General features: G+C 34.5%; 1 protein-coding gene across 1 annotated transcript in view; it reads left to right on the forward strand.

Annotated features, from left to right (window-relative positions):
- The window catches only part of LOC135219776 (basement membrane-specific heparan sulfate proteoglycan core protein-like), a gene marked incomplete in the record, with an annotated part of 1,285,796 nt that overhangs the window by 1,161,461 nt on the left and 106,117 nt on the right, over nt 1–18,218 (forward strand). Inside the window, 2 exon segments of the mRNA XM_064256828.1 lie at nt 10,388–10,566; nt 15,743–15,864. Of these exon segments, the coding sequence (XP_064112898.1) occupies nt 10,388–10,566; nt 15,743–15,864 (301 nt within the window).

Raw genomic sequence — 18,218 nt, forward strand, 5'->3', positions numbered from 1 at the left:
TTAGTTTCTTATGAAAATTCTGGCCTGCTCCATAAGTATCTCCCCCTGAAATGCTTACATCTAAAGTATGTCAGTGCTTAAACCACTTTAAACACACTGTAGAGTTCTGATCTCCTGGCACCTTTCAGCACTTTCCGACATTTCAAACATTTCCGGCTTTTGTTTCCAGCAAAAACCTAAAGTCTGCTGCTTTTGTTTCTTTAAACCTACATGAGAGAGAGAGAGAGAGAGAGAGAGAGAGAGAGAGAGAGAGAGAGAGAGAGAGAGAGAGAGAGAGAGAGAGAAACTCTTAGCCCCGCATAGGTTGTTTCACCGGAAGATATCCATTTGCAAAATTCAAATAACACTTATATCAAGAAAGATTATTTTAATAAAACTTTTTTCATACTGTATACTGTTATATTTCATGCATTATTGTCATATTATTATTGTGTTATAACAGTGCCTATATATGCGAGCCGTGCCCCTTCCATGCTTCTCTTTGGATTTTAACAGGATGCCATGTTTGTTTACATTTAGGGCAAGATATACAAACAGCTATTGGGCATAAATATTAGCTTAGAGCACTGTAGACAGCAGATGTAAGTTTATATAGTACATATTTTCATTGTTATGATGGGTTGAAAGGATAATAGTACATTACTTTACTGTACTACAGACAATATTTGAAAGCATGACAGGGCCAGTCTGACAGTCTCACCCATCACCCATACAAATACTGTAGTTCTCTCAATACATACACTGCAATATTAATGAAAATATGGATATGTGCAATATCAGTAACATCCAATATTGTGCATTGTAATTATGTGTGATAGTTATCCTTTTGCCATTTTTTGAAATCACAATCTTACAATTATATGGAAAATAATACAATAACTATTGCAGTAGATATAAATATTTCAACAATAAAGCTCTTCTGTGACAGATGCACTATGACATTATCTAGTCTAACAGACACTGATGATGGCAACATGTAAATAATGTAATATAGTATGAAGGACATACCATAAATCATATTAGATAAGTATACACCTGACGGCTACGTGAAGATTGTGAAATAGAATGAACAGATCTCAATCTGTTGAGTATTGACTGAGCCAGTAAATTTATTATTTATATATACATCCAATGTTGACTGAAATTATGATCATATATAAACCCACATAACAATGGTTATTAAAAAAATACATTTTGTACAATATAAACAATCACAAATACATTGGTACACTATAAATGCTGAAGTATCTTTGCTTTTCTGTTCTTTTTTTTGCTTTGAATAAGCATTTTTCTGGTCTCGAATTTGAAATAGTAGTTGAGCCTACAATGAAGATGGAGCCAGATGATGGAATTCAGGAGACTTCCATCTTGATGATCTGGACAGAACCCAACCTGTCTGGAAGGTACCTGCTTCTCAACTTTGCCCAGCAGTAGAGATAGGATGTTGCTGCTGACAAGCAGACTGGGGATCTGCTTTTCAAACATCTTGTTGTTGTTAAAGGCATAGGCTGAACAATAAGCTATGATTGTCAAGCAAGTTGCACTGATTTGAAGAAATTAAATCATGTCAGAGGCTCACCCTCCAAGCTAATACATACGTAGTTATGCCCCTTGGCCGTTTGGAACACTGCACTGCACACTGAGGGGATTGTTGGACTCCCAACCTCCTCTCCCTCTCCAGTGCCTCCGGTGGAAGATAGACCTTCAGTGACGTTCACCATCCCTTGTGACTCTCCCAGCCCAATCTCTCCCCCACAATCCCCCATCATGAATGTGGATGAAACTGATCATAAGGGATCTGTGGCTGGTAGACACAAACAAGCAGAAAAAAAGAGAAGAACCTCTCGTTTGGCCGCTGGACCAGAGCCTAACATTCATGTCGCACCTCGCCAGAAACCTGAGAAGAGATGTCACGTAGCAATTCATAATCTGCGCTCATCGGTGATGCTAGGCGCCAGGAGAGAGTTGAGTTTCTTATGGACTCCAACCCGCTAATCTCCCACGAACTCCCATGCAAAAGTAAACATAAAGTGGCTTACAGGATTACCTGCCTATTTCAACACCTCAATGTCTTTAAATGTGAGAATTTTGGACCTATTATAATAGTCTCGAGATATAACCTAATCGGGGACCAACCCCCTCCAGGGGAACTTACTGACACCCCCAGCAGGGTTACTCCCTGCGCAAGTGGTAGCCAACTTCCCATGGCGAGTGACTGCACGCACCCCCTGGCTAACCCCCCATCTACCCAAATGATCAGTGTTTTCATCTCCCATCTTCGTGAGTAGTTATGGATGCATTAGATATAATCTCTTGGAATATTTTTGGCCTCAAGCAGAACATTCCTCTCCTAAACATGTTCTGCAAAACTTCAAAGGTATCATTGCATTGCAAGAAATGCTCCTCTGGCCACATGACCTTGTCATCTGCGATTCAATACATGAAGACTTTGGAACCTTCTTGACTTCATCGATGCAAGTAACAGCTCAAATCATAGCCGGTCGCTCGAATGGGACCTTTCTTTCCTCTGGCACAAATCATTAGACAATATGATAAAGGTGAGGACCTACAGGAGTGACAGATTGCTGGGGCTTCAAGTGACAGTAGGGAACTCTAAAATCCTAATAATTATTGTTTATATGCCATGGGAAAATAACAATAATTTTCATCATTACTGCATGATCCTAAGGGATTTACACAGTACTATTCACGATTCTCCTGCTGATCATATTTGTAGAATCGGGGACCTTAATTCTCACCCCCCACAAAACAGTTTTATAATGAGCTTACTCGTTTCTATCAAAATTATGCTCTCCAAATTAGCAATGTAATGTTCCTCCCTCCCTTCTATTCATTCATATGTACAAAATAGAGTGGGTGCAATTACAACCTTTTGGCTGGATCATTGCATCACAGATCTACAACTTCATGATTCTATTATGACCTGCAATATTCGCTACAATCTTGCAATGGGCTGCGATCACATCCCATTACAGGTGTCATTCAGTACCCTAACCCTCCCTACTGTGAACCCCCTAACTGACCGCCCACCAGCGGTAAACTGGGATTTTAAAAACCAACAGAAAGCCAGATACTTTAGAGCAACCATGGAGTCCAGGTTGCGGTCAGTAGTTCAACTGGCAGACGCCTTACTTTGTACTAACACAAATTGTAGAAATTACCACCACAGGAGGGATCTGAATAGATTCTATTCTAACATAATCTCCGCTATGCTTGCTTCAGGCAGGGCTACCTATAGATTTCGTCAAGGTAATTCTCGTAATATACCTGGATGAAATTTCTTGGTGAAAGATCTGTATACATACTCAAGAGAAATGTTTTTACTCTAGAGGCAAAATGGTAGCCCGAGGGAAGGACACTGCATTACTAATGAGACAGGTGAGAACGCAGTTCAAACTTGCTCTTAAACACTGCAGATTAAATGAAAAACAACTAAGAGCCGATGCAATGTCTAGAAACTTAGAATCCGGTGATTATCCTTGTATTTGGAAAGATATCCAATCCATAAATCCCAAAACTAAAAAGCTGCCACAGAGAGTAGGAGAAGCAGTAGGTGACGAGGCTATCACAAGTATGTGGGGCGACCATTTCAGCAATATCCTGAATTGCATAAACGATCAAGATTCCCGAAGGGATGTAGATAACCTCCTTACTGATAATATTCAATTTCATTTTGCAGATCATATTACACCAGGTAACATCAGCGATGCCATAACAGCCTACCTGATAATAAATTGCCCGGCTGTGATAGTCTTCCCACAGAGGCTTTCAAATTCTGCCATCTGATAATTTACATTTTGCTAGCTGCCCTATTCAATGCATCCATAATTCACCAGTTTCTTCCAGACTTCCTACTCTTAGTTCATTCAATACCATTAATCAAAAACAAGCTGAAGGATGAAGCTGACCCTGGCAATTACTGGCCGAGTGCAATCACAACGATTGCGTTGAAGATACTCAAGTTGGTTCTTCTAGTGAGACTCCTCCCCTTTCTACACACCACTGACAGCCAGTTCAGATTTAAAGCAAACCTAACTCAACCGACACCTGCATCTACATACTGAAGGAATTGCTGAGCTATTACCTATTATCAGCCTCTCCCGTTTTCCTTTGTTTTGTGGATGTGAGGAAAGCATTTGACAGAGTAAACTACCTGAAGCTCTTCCTGAAGCTGCATAAAAGAGGCACACCTCTATATTTGATTGGCATTTTATATTGCTGGTTCTCCACACAGCAATTCTGTGTCAAATGGAGTAACATATTATCGTACACGTTTGTCTCCCTAAACGGGCTTCGGCAAGGGGGTATTCTCTTCCCATACCTGTTTAATACGTACACAGATGCCTTGAATGTCAAACTGAACTCACTCCCAACCGGATGCACCGCCAGTGAAACAACTATAAACAACCTCTGTTACGCCACGATATGGTTCTGATTTCCCCATCAGTGCAAGGTCTCCAATGACTCATCGAAACTTGCCGCCAATATGCAGAGGAATTTGATATCCTATTCAACGAAACCAAGAACCAGTGCATGTCACTGCTCCCAAGATCACTTAAGCATATTGCAAAACCACAAATCTTCCTCGGAAATCATCGGCTGGAATTCGTGCACGAATTTCTGTATTTAGGTCACACTATCACGGACGACCTAAAAGGTATGACAGACATTGAACAGAGTTGTCGCAAACTATGTGCAACTGGCAACATGATTGCAAGGAGGTTTGTCTTCTGTCACCGAGACGTGAAACTGCTCCTCTTCTGCTTGATTTGCTACAGTATTTATGGGTGTTCCTCTGACAAACTATACCCGAGAGACCATGAGACATATCACTGTTGTGCACAATGACATTTTGAGACGCCTCACAAACACTCCTTACTACACTCCACCACACAGATGTTCATAGAAAATCACCTGGACAATTTAAAAATCATTGTAGGGCGAACAATGTCCAGTCTGTTAACCTGAGTGAGAAACAGCAGCAATTCACTCATTCAGTGAAGGCTGAATGAAGATTTATTTTATTCTTATTTATGGAAGTCACTGTTGAAAATCAGCAAATTTTTACCAAGTCAACAACTGTAGTGCAGCTCTTAATAAACATGTGTTAGTTGTGGTAACTGATAATGGCAAACAGCTGTTTCTTGATTTGATTGCTTGTCAGTACTTGCAGTTGTTTATGGCATTGTCTTGGTTGTTAATTATAAGAAATACTGATGAATTCTTAGACAAATCACAAAGTTGGTAAGCCTGATGTAAGAAGATTTGCATTTAACCTAATTAACTTTGTCTTCTAGGCCTATTTATTAGTTAAAAGCTAACTCGGATGTAACATGCATTACCAGTGGTATCCAAAAAGCTTAGCAGAATGTAATCTACCGAAAATACATCTTGCACTTTACACGATGTGTAAGATGAAATCATGTATTTGGATGAAATTTTAATGATCACATGATAAACAAGATCAGAAGATACACAAGTGTAGTACGTATATGTAAATTACGATTCTTTTGTATGCTGTATATTTTTTCGTTTCACAGTGTTTTCATTGGAAATAAACTGTGATTGTGTTATTTACGGGGCAAGCTTCAGTTCCAAAATCCGAAAAAAATCCCAAAACTGAAATGTGTAGTGCCACCCTCATAGCCTCTCAAGAACTAATGGCATGGCGGCTGATTCAAAATTGTCCCAGACCATGGAAGTTCAAGGACCATGGAATGTTGGATTTTCGGGGATGGACTGTATGTCAGAACTCTCATTAGTCTGCAGTCTCTCTTCACTGTCACTGATCAATACTGTCTCTTCTGAAAACATCAATTGTTTTATGTTCTATTCATGGATCATATTCCTACTGCACTGATTTTCATCTACATTTTAGGTATTTTCTCTGACTTTTCTATGTGACTATTTAATGGATATTTTGCTTACCTCATGGAAGCTTTGAATCACTTTCAACACATTTCCTTCCCCACCTAACTTGTCAGCTTGCACCTTCGTCAGTAAACTTTTCACTCTATTGTTTTGCAACAAACAATAATTCTAAATACCTTTGCCTTATCTAAACTGAACTGGTCTTTCCTTGCCATACCTTCTTTTCCTGTCATACTTTACTACTGAAACACCTATCATACATCCTCTCCAGTGTATTTATTAGTGTTATGCTTCTCTGATTCTTACTGTCTTCTCTATTACCTTTACCATTTTAGTATTAAGGAATGGTTTTTTCCCTCATCTATTTTTTTGAGATAATCTTTTCATTCAGGCATACCTTACACATCTATGTCAGCCATTTAGTCACACTTTCATGATTTTATCACAGCTTATTACTTGTATTCCCATAAACTTTTGGTGCCTTTCCATAGTTCAACATCTTAATTAACCTTTTTTCATCCTTAGCAGTCAGCATTCAAGTATTCTCAAATTTTCAATAATCCATACACTCTTGCATAATTCAAATCAGTGTCTTTTCTACCTTTCGTATTCAGTACATCCACAAAATACGCACTCCAACACAAGTCTTCATTCTCTTCAGAGAGCATATTTCCATTTATATTCCATTCGAAGATCCACTTGCTCATTAAACTTTCTCTTTTGCATTTACTTCCCCAATTACTGCCTTTTTTTCTTGAATTACTTGACTAGATCCACTGCTGTGTTTTCATTATTTTTTTTCTTTTTCTCCCTTATCCTCTTAACTACTTTGCCCATCTTCTTATGTGAACAATCTGTCTCTTCCCTTTAACTGTACTGCAAAAAATTTTATCTCCTTCACCAAGCTTTCTCATTTCTTCATCTCACCTGTGTTTACTTTTATTCCTTCTCCATACTGGAAGTATTCCAAGGTGATTCTTGGACCCAGTTCTTGAGTTTTACATATTTCTCCGTTAAGTTTGTAATCATGAAAAAATACCAGCCAATTTTTCATCCATCCTAACCATTTTCTCTGTCCCAGTTATACTGGGGAATAAGTTTTTAATAACAATTTGTAACAGTATAAGCCCTTTCCAAGAGACTATCCAGTTCTGTTACCTACTTTTACTGTTCAGTGACCTATCTCAGCCACCTTTTCATGAAAAAAAAGTTGATGGAAGCTCATTTAAGTTTGGATGTCATCTATGGGGAAAGCTTAGACATTAGACAGTGGATGATGGTTAGCATTTGAAGCCCTTAAATAGGTCTTCTAGAGTGACAACAATCAAGTTTTGCTTGTTTATTATAGAGTATGAGAGCTATCTTGGACTGATATCTAGCATCTGTAGGGTATACATAGTTTGAAAGTTTCAATAATAGACAGCTGTGACAAGTCTGATGTTTTAGTTAATAGAACATTGACAAGATGAAAACTGTCTGCTTCTCAAGGACAGAAATTAAGATTGATCACCATTGGCTAAAAAAAAGAGCACATGAGAACAATGATAGTATGACCAGTTTTGGAAATTTTACTAATGTACTTCCTCTATAGTCACTTTACCTGTCATGGGTCTTTGTAATTTATTTAGTGTACTGGTACTGAAATTCTCTTTAAATCTATTCCAGTAAGTATTTATTATCAAGCTTAGGAGGCTCATGCAGGAATATGGGTGCTTGTATCCAAATATTTTTTGTGGGTCAGCAGTGACTGACTTTGCCAAGTTCATTGACTTTCCATAATATTGCCTTGCTATGAAAATCTTCTTTCCATATACGTATACTATTGCCTCGTTGTAAAAATCTCGACACATTCAATTTTCCAACGTTCCTTTTATATTGCCAATGTTTGCATCTTTATATGGAATTTTTTCACAAATGGTTGCCAGATGTGTGAAATATGTATACCTATTTGTGATTGCACTACTAATGATCAGTTTAATTTGTAGTTTTGTAGTTTCTATTATACCTGTATGTAATAGAGATTTGAAATGGTATTCTATACAGTGCCCCTCCAGTTTTACACACGTATCTATGGTCCACTTTGTCACGGATTTTTGTTAAACACATTATTCATTTTTCCATAGGGAACTTTCACTAATTGCATTTTTTTCCTCAGGACCATACTGATTTTTATGATAAAATGATTTACAGCATACTACTTATAATGTATTATGTATCTATTAAGCTCATTCCAGGTTGGACCCCATACTGAGCATAATAGGAACAGGATTTTCTCTCTCTCTCTCTCTCTCTCTCTCAGGGCAGTGCAAGATGTATTTGAAATTATATTGCTGTAAAGATTTTTTATGATAGTGCATATTGCACAATATTTAAGATATTCACTAATTATTTTCATTTTATTCTTCAGTAAAAGCCGACAAAAAAATAAAATGAAAATGATTTGCAAATATTTCAAGTATGGTACATACTTCATCATGAAAAACTACAGAAATGTTATTTCAAATACCTTACATTACCCTCCCAGAGAGAGAGAGAGAGAGAGAGAGAGAGACCTATTATGCTCAGTCCGGGGCTAACCTGGAATGAGTTTAATTTAAAACATTACTACTTATAATATAAGTACATCGTAAATTATTTTTATCATAAAAGTCTGTATTTAGTCATGAACATAATATGAAATAATACAGTAGTTAGTGAATAAACAGTATTTTATATATATATATATATATATATATATATATATATATATATATATATATATATATATATATATAAATGAATTATAAATAATTTTAAAATGTTTAATACTTCAATACTATGAGAGAAAACAGCTTATCTTATATATATGTACAGTACAGGGATACCCTGATTAGTTGTCAAATATTCTGTAAGACAGATTTATTTAATATGTAGTAAAGATTTATTTCATTTGTACCGGACATTTTATAGATATTTTGCTGTTTGCAATAATATCTATATTTGAAAATGATTAAATCATTGTTTTAAGCATTTTATGAGGAGTATATACTTCATGGTAACAGATGTAAAAGGGTAATAATTAAGATGTCTTAGGAGGTTTTTGGATAATGGTTTGGGGTGTATTTGTTTGAAATTCTATTAAATTGTTTTAGTATGATAACATAAAGTATATTTTTGTTTGAACTATCCAATTAAGCAGTGAAATGTTATGGTAGACAATTATAAGCATTTTAGTTTTGGGGTACTGGGTATTTGGCAGTTATAAGCCTTTTTAGGGGGATTTTTATATTTCCGCTTCAGGTTCTGGAACATTCCTGCGTAAAAGTGGGAGAGCACTGTGTATACAAAATATTTTCATGTTATTCAAATGTAAAACTTTTGGGACCATTTTTTATTTGAAGAATAGCATAGCTGTAACAATGTAATTGTGCCACACTTCAATTTACTCTTTAATTCAGAATGGTTCTTGATGTGCTTGATACAGGAGTTGGCTGTCATGTCAAAATGCTATAAAGTTTTAAGGTTTAAGTTATAATCACCAATGGTTCATGGCAGAATTTAAGCTAACTTTGAGAAAATTATTGCATTTACAACAGCCCTCCCTCCAATATTTTTTTTAGTATTTCATGCATTGCCAGTGTGATTAAAGCATTATTGGATTTTTTATGTTTCGCACAACTTTCTGTCTTCACTGTACTCATAGAAAAACTTGAACACTTTTGTATTTCATAACCAAGGCCATCCACTTTAGTGGGAAATCATTCAAGAGCACTACATAATTATTTTTCTTAGTAGTGACCACACTATATTCTTTTGGTGTGTTGTTCTGTGCAAAATGGCTGAAATTAATTTATTCCCTTCTATGGCATGCCTGCCAAATTTGTGGACCTGTGGTGAGATATCCTGCTATAGTATTTTGTAAGATTGCAAATAAGTATTATGCATGTAAACTCCTTAACAGTAATGTTTTTTAAGGCAGAAACATACAAAGTTTTTATAGCCTGTTTCAGATGTACTGTACTGTATTATCTCTAATTCCTTGTTGTTGATGTGTAAGTGCCTTTTTATCCATGTGTACTAGTATTTTATTGTTATACAGGCAGTTCCCAACTTACGACGGGGGTTCTTGAGACGTGTTGTAAGCCAAAAATCATTGTAAGGCGGAACTTCGTATGAAATCCTAAGAAAAACTTACTTTTAATGCTTTGGGTGAAATAAAAACTAGGTAAACTGCATTTTTGTTGCATTTTTCACCAAATAAACCTTCAAATATTGTTCATTTTGCATTTTTAGTCATATTTCTTCTGTCAGATCAGAGTCATAAGCGGCATAACCCTGGAACATGCATCGTAAACTTGGAAATAATTTCTGATGAATATAATTAAAAAGCATTGTAACCTCGGAACGTCGTAAACCGAACCCATCGTAAGTAGGGGACTGCCTGGACTGTATTTTACTCATAGGCAAATGCTGTGTTTCTCCTGTTAGTAAAAAGATATATACTTTCTTTTTATAGATACCATTTCTACTGAAAATTTGAACTACACTGATGTGAACACTCGATCAGTGAAGACACGGTCCGTACCATATGGAACTGGAGTAGTCATGGAGTGTTATGTTAGTATTCCACCTCCAGTTTCATATACATGGTCTAAGCAAGGAGGAGAACTACCAGTTAGGGCACATGTCCAGGGTGTAAGTACTTTTTGCTCTTGTCACTGTTACTATTTCTGATACTAAAATATCTTAGTACTAATTTCCAAAATATTTGCAATGAAATGTTTATGATATTTGAAAAGAAAATAATTTTACGCTTAATTATTTCATTGGAATGTACATGTATATTCTAATTGTATATAGATCTGTGTTTTTACTTTGCATAATAATAGTACATATATGTAAATTTATGCAAGTATCTTTTCTGACTATATGCACATTGTAAATGTAATTTAGTTCGTCTTGGATTTGTAGGTGTCGAGGGTTCGCGCCAGTGAGCCGACAAATCTCTTATCGACTAAAAAATTCCCCTTTGGTTAAACTTATATGAAAATATGTTAATTCCAAGGTAGAGCGAATTAGTAATGTGATATGACATATGCATACATATATATATATATATATATAGATATATATATAATATATATATATATATAGAGTAGAACCTCGACATATGAAAGTCGCTACGTACGAAAAATCCAAGTTACTAAAGCAAAGACGAAGATTTCTTTGCTTCTGTATACGAAAATAATTCAGGTTGCGAAAGGGTAAACTCCAAGATTCGCCTGGACTGCCGAGAACAATTTTAAAACTCGTGCGCTGCCAATTGAGTAGACTTGCCACCATCCTCCCGCTCTCCCATTGGTTCCTGATACTAGTCACTGCCGTAAGATCCTGCTCTCCTATTGGTCAGCATCTATCCCATCATGTCTCTATGTAAAGGTGTTCCTTGACCATTTTTTGCGGCAGCATTATCGTAAACACTGGAATTCATTCGTTCACATATATTTTGTTTGTTGACGTAAATTCGTGTTAGTGATTTCGCTTTTGTTGTACTGTAAGTTACTTTATCGTGTTGTGTGTGAACTTGATTACTTACTTTATTAGAAATGGGTCCCAAGAATGTTGCTTAAGTTCGCGGAAAGAAAAGGATGCTTTCTATGGAGAACGAAGATGGAGATAATCAAGAAGTGTTAATGTTTTCTGCCATTTGTTAATGTGTTTCATAAAGTTTAGTGTTAATGTTTTCTGCCATTTTTTAATGTGTTTCATAAAGTCAAGTTTCATGTTTTCTGCCATTTGTCGTCGTTCTCTGTCGCCACTTTCGGAGATGGCCTCACTCGAAAGGTAAGGTTCCACATTTTACTACATATGTACTTACAGTATTTCTTGTACCATGTACACTAATACACTTTATTTACAGGTACCTACTACAATAAAGGCTATGTTAGGTATTGAATGGTCCAAATTGTTGTATTTCATTGTTTATTGGTCAATATAGCTTTATTATAAAAATTTACGTGATGGTTTTTGTAGGGCTGGAATGAATTGGGGCAATTTACATGTAAAACGTAGTTCTAGATACGAAAAAATCCGGTTATGAAGGCCGCTTCGGAACAGATTAATTTCGTATCCTGAGGCACTACTGAGGTATAATATTATCTATATTCAATAGATATATATATAGAATATATATATATATATATATCTATATATATATATATATATATATATATATATATATATATATATATATATATATATATATATATATATAATATATATTATATATAATATATATATATATATATATATATATATATATATTATACATATACAGTAGTGCCTCAGGATACGAAATTAATCTGTTCCGAAGCGGCCTTCATAACCTGATTTTTTCGTTTCTAGAACTACGTTATACATGTAAATTGCCTAATTCGTTCCAAGCCCTACAAAAACACCACAGTAAATTTTATAATAAAGCTGTATTGCCCAATAAACAATGAAATACAACAATTTGGACCATTCAATAGACCTAACATAACCTTTATTGTAGTACGTACCTGTAAAGAAAGTGTATTAGTGTACATGGAACAAGAAATACTGCATTATTCGTGGAAAATTCACACATTCGCAGTATTTTTTAATGGGAAATATCCACAAATTCCTGGTTATTTTGACCAATTTCATTATAAAATACTATTAAAAAAACCAAGTACTAAAATTTTTGGTTTGTTGTTCTCGAGTTTTAACTAGCAAAATAGGGTGTTTTTAGCATTTTTATAGGGGTTCCAAACATTTGCGGGCTCTAACCATTCCAGGGGGGGTCTGGTACGCATCCCCCACGAATAAGGGGGGACCACTGTATATGTGTTTACACACACATTATATATATATATATATATACAGTGTTCCCCCGTATTCGCGGAAGATGTGTACTAGACACCCACGAGAATAGCTCTAACCCGCGAATAGTTAGAACTCCCCTCTAAAAATACCTATATCTGCCTATATTGAAAGTTCAAATACCAAATGTCTACTTGAAGTATTATCCTACATCAAATATACCATTGAATTGGTATTATTAATATCATTTTAAAGTCACCTTAAACATTTTGCCATTAGAAATATATAAACAGCCAACAGGAGAGAGAGAGAGAGAGAGAGAGAGAGAGAGAGAGAGAGAGAGAGAGAGAGAGAGAATAACTCCTTACGATTTCAATTGATTGAAATGAACGTCTGTAGGCAACACTTTTTTCCCCTCCCATAAATTATTTCTCCAGCGAAGAGAGAAAGAGAGGACTGTGCAATTATGTTTCTGTCTATCAATTCTTTTGCTGAGAGCGAGAGAGCTAAAAGAAGGAAGAAATAGAAACACCTTATGTAACATCCTGGATCAAATTTACCTTGCATTATTATCATATTACTGTATTAATCTTAGAGATTGTATTATTATTATCATTATTACTGTATTAATCTTAGAGATTGTATTAATATAATTTCAAAGTAATCCTAAACATTAGTACCCTTAAAGGTATATACTTACATACGTACTTATAACACTTGCATCCAAGAGAGACAGAGTTACCACTATGACAAGTATCTTGTGGAGAGAGAGAGAGAGAGAGAGAGAGAGAGAGAGAGAGAGAGAGAGAGAGAGAGAGAGAGAGAGAGAGAGAGAGAGAGAGAGGAGAGAGAGAGAGAGAGAGAGAGAGAGAGTTGTCCTTACAGTATTTAAAAGAGTGAAATGGAATGATTAAATGTATTTAAAATACTCACATATGAATTTTGTAATTACAGTTATAGTATTATTATTGGAAAATATTAAAGATAAACTTATTACATACATGGCCATGAAAATGATCTCATCTCAGTGAGAGAGAGAGAGAGAGAGAGAGAGAGAGAGAGAGAGAGAGAGAGAGAGAGAGATTACATAAAAACCATTAAATTCGTTGACCATTGTATGGCATTGTTACTTCCCACCTCCAAGCATCACTGGTTGGGAAATTGATACAGATCCAGTGATGAGAAGGTAGGGAAATTGATACAGAAAAAGACGAAGGGAAGAATTTTCATTTGAAATTAGTTAGGTATTACTACTTCTATTATTATTATTATATTATTATTATTATTATTATTATTATTATTATTATTATTATTTGAAAATATAATAAACACATGCATCTACCATAAAAATTCTCTCATCTCAGTAAGAAAGAGGAGTTATCCTTACAAGTGAAATGGAAAGGTCATTTTCATCTCTTTAAAATACTACCATTATGAATTTTGTTATTACAGTTTTATTATTATTATTATTATTATTATTATTATTATTATTATTAAATAACTAAAATTATCAATAAACCTTTTACATTCTAGTACCATAAAAATTCTTTCATCTTGGTAAAAGAGAGAGAGAGAGAGAGAGTATTTATCTCTGTTCTCTCAAAAAATACTTATAACGCTTCCAGCGAAAGAGAGGGAGGGAGTTACCACTATGACACATTATTATCTTGTGTGGCAAAAGAGAGAGAGAGATAGAGTTAACCTTAATTAAAAGTGACATGGTTAGATTAGTATTGTATTTCTTTAAAATACTATCACATAATATGAATTTTGTAATTACAGATTATTATTATTATTATTATTATTATTGTTATTATTATTATTATTATTATTATTATTATTATTATTATTATTTGAAAGTATTCAAAACATATAGTACAAGTACTATAAAAAATCTTGAGTCTCAGTAAATGAGAGAGAGAGAGAGAGAGAGAGAGAGAGAGAAATTTCATGAGCACTTGGGGGCAACAACACAACTCCTCCCCCTCCGGTCACATAACTTGATATATCTGACAGTTTTAGTACCTGGAGTTAGAGAAAGAAGACTGGGATTTCCTTCATTCTTCCATATTTTTTTATTTACTAACTAAAATCTTACTAATTCATATGGTATTTCTTTAATGAATTGATATTATTGCTGTATAAAATAATATTAATATTTGAAAATAGTAAATCATTTATTTATCATACAAAAAAACATACATCCTTGTAGGAGAGAGAGAGAGAGAGAGAGAATTTTTATTTTTATTATGTGATATCATTTAAACTTATTAAACTTACTAATACAGTATTAATCAAAATTAATATTTGAAATTAGTTAATCATTTTTGTATCATAAAAATGTATTTAATCATGAAAATAAACATCAAAATACACTAATTAGTGATTATTTTCGTCGGAAAATCCCGCAAATGGGCGAATCCCCCGCAAATAAATGGGTAGATATGGTAAAGAGAAAAATCCGCGAATCAGTGAGTCCGATGAATCCGGTAGAACGTGAATATGGGGGCCCACTGTATATATATATATATATATATATATATATATATAATGTGTGTGTATACACATATACAGTGGTCCCTCTGTATTAGCGGCGGATGCGTACCAGACACCCCGTGAATGGTTAGAGCCCGCAAATGTTTGGAACCCCTACAAAAACGCTAAAAACAGCCTATTTTGCTAGTTAAAACTCGAGAAAAACCCACCAAAAATTTCGGTACTTAGTTTTTTTAATAGTATTTTCACAAGAAGTCCATTTTATGATGAAATTGGTCAAAATAACCAGGAATTTGTGGATATTTCTCATAAAAAAATACCGCGAATATGCAAATTTTCCACAAATAATGCAGGGAAACGTTCCCGAGAGAAATCCATAAATGTGTGAGTCCGCGAATCTGGAGAACGCGAATATGGGGGGTCCACTGTATATGTATGTATATATATAGTGTTTATATAAAACTTCATACATATATTAATATGTGTAGTGATGTTATCATAAAGACTTATTTTTTATTTTATATCTTTCCAGGCTACCATTGATATTCCTGAGGTTCACACTGAGGATGCTGGTCTCTACATTTGCACGGGAAGTAACAATGAAAGGAGTGTAGATCTTCTCACATTGCTTGTTGTGACAGGAGTAATACCTCGGTAAATGGAAATCCTCTCATTTCTGCTTGGAAATTTATTGATACGAAATATGTTTTTCTTGTAAACTCAAATCATTTTCTTAAGAAACGAGTATCTTGGTAATGAAATAATGATGAAGGTCCAGTTCAGTGTTAGGAAAATAATGTTTGATTACAAAATTGTGTTAGATGAAAGCACAGTATGTACTGTGTTTCTTGTTGTCACCTTCCAGCTTTCAAATCTCAGACCAGGCATAGCATAGTAGTACATGTTTGTGCATTTTACTTACCTATAATGATGTATTTGTTTTCTAGAATTTTGATATATTAATAAGGTGTAAGGGGTTTTAGAGGTGTGATTTATCCTATTATATTTTGGTTAATATTTCCTTTGTATTGAGAATTTCCTATGAATGAATGCAAAGGCCCAGCTCTTTGATATTGCCCTTCAAATAATATACAATTTCTAAGTTTGATTTTTTGTGAAGAGCAAACTGTTACCTTACATCAACCCATAACATTAGCTTTTGGTATTGACCTTATTCTCTCAAACATCATCCTTCAGTTTGGTGCTTAAGGGGACCGTCCGCTATGGCGGATGACATGTCAACTTGAAAAAATAAAAAATCGAGTTATTACTTGTATCTATGCAGAAACATGCCGTGCATGCTTTCCAGAAGTTTCAGCCAATTATTTTCACAAATAATGAAGATATAGCGGTTTTTAAATGATGACGTCATGGTAACCGCGTCGTCTGTATGACTTGAGTTTGACAGAATCGTTTTTGCGTGTTTATTTTTGCATATATACAGTGATTTTTAAAGATTTTTTTCTAAATTCTCATACATCTGGTAACAATGAAAGTGACTGTGACACTGGGTGAGAAGCGAGCTGCTCAGAGCGGTTATTTATAGGCGAGACTCGGAGAATGACTCAGTTACGCCACAGACATCAAAGCAGTTACACGCACGTAGGCAGTTGCGTTTGGTTACTAGCTATTTACGTTGTTTTTATAACTTCTTAGTGAACTTATAGCAATGCCGAAGTTACCTAAGATCAAGAAGGCTACTCAGCAACTATGGCTAGCAAAATTAGCGAAGGCCAGGAGTGTGCTGAAAGAAAAACACGAAAATTAATTGTTTTCAGCTGCCCTCATTGTCTCATGTCTCGCCGTCAACATCATTATCTGGTGTCACGCTGAGGGTATTAACACCACTTTTAGGGGTAGGACCACGATCCTTGATGTCGAAATCAACAATAAAAGTACAAATAAAATAATTATGATAATGTTGTTTTGACTTTTATAAGAAAAAAAGCGAAAATTTACATAGCAAACAAATCGTTTTGGGAGCTCATAACTCAAAAACATACTTATGCGCATGTCGGTAACCATTACTCGGTTATTTATTATCCAATTTTAGAGAGAAAGATATCATTGGAAAGAGGAATAAAAATCCCATAATTCTGTGTGACAGAATTTTGATATAATTTTTTCTTTTTTTTTTTAGAATTTTTTGAGTGTCTAGACTAAAAAAAAAAAAAATTCATAAAAAATAAAAAAAAAAAAAAATTAAAAAAATCAAAATTCTGTCAAACAGAATTGTTCCGTATATAAAGAAGTTTTTATGGTATGATTTTCAATACAACTGATGTCATATTAGCGGAGAAAACTCTACCAATTTTTTTTTTTAAATCATGATTTTTGGTAATAAAACAAAATTTTTTGATCAAATGACTTGAAATTTTTATATGATGAAGGTATTATATATATCTAAAACATATATGAAAATTATGTATTTTGCGTAATAAATAAAAAAAATTGACATCATAGCGGACGGTCCCCTTAAATTAAGATGACCTCTTTTATCCTGAAACTTCTTTTAATTTTTTTACCATGTATCCCAGCAATGTATATAATATATATATATATATATATATATATATATATATATATACATACAGTGGAGCCCCGGCTCACGACCATACTAGAACTCGACATAATCGGACTTCGCCACTAAATTTCCAAAAAACTTTGTATCTGCGTTCAACCAAAAAACCAGATTACAACCCCCAGACCAAATGATGTTTATAAACAAAACTTTTTCCGTCAGCCGCCACTAGTTAGCGTCATCCAGTGTTACCAAATGTAGCATAATTTCATGTTTTTAGCATAATTTGACCCAAGAATTGGAGCTTAGCATAAATTCTATTTTACTTAGGGTTCTAGTACAGTTTTAGAATGTATTTTCACTAAGATTTTAAATAAAAAGCAGAAAATTCCTCAATTTCATACACAGCTATAGTGAATATATGTACCCTCATAGTGAAATTGCCTCAAAAGCAGCACTAACAAATGAGTTGATTGCTAAGTTTGAA

The sequence above is a fragment of the Macrobrachium nipponense genome, chromosome 1 (assembly GCF_015104395.2).
Source record: "Macrobrachium nipponense isolate FS-2020 chromosome 1, ASM1510439v2, whole genome shotgun sequence".
Classification (NCBI taxonomy): domain Eukaryota; kingdom Metazoa; phylum Arthropoda; class Malacostraca; order Decapoda; family Palaemonidae; genus Macrobrachium; species Macrobrachium nipponense.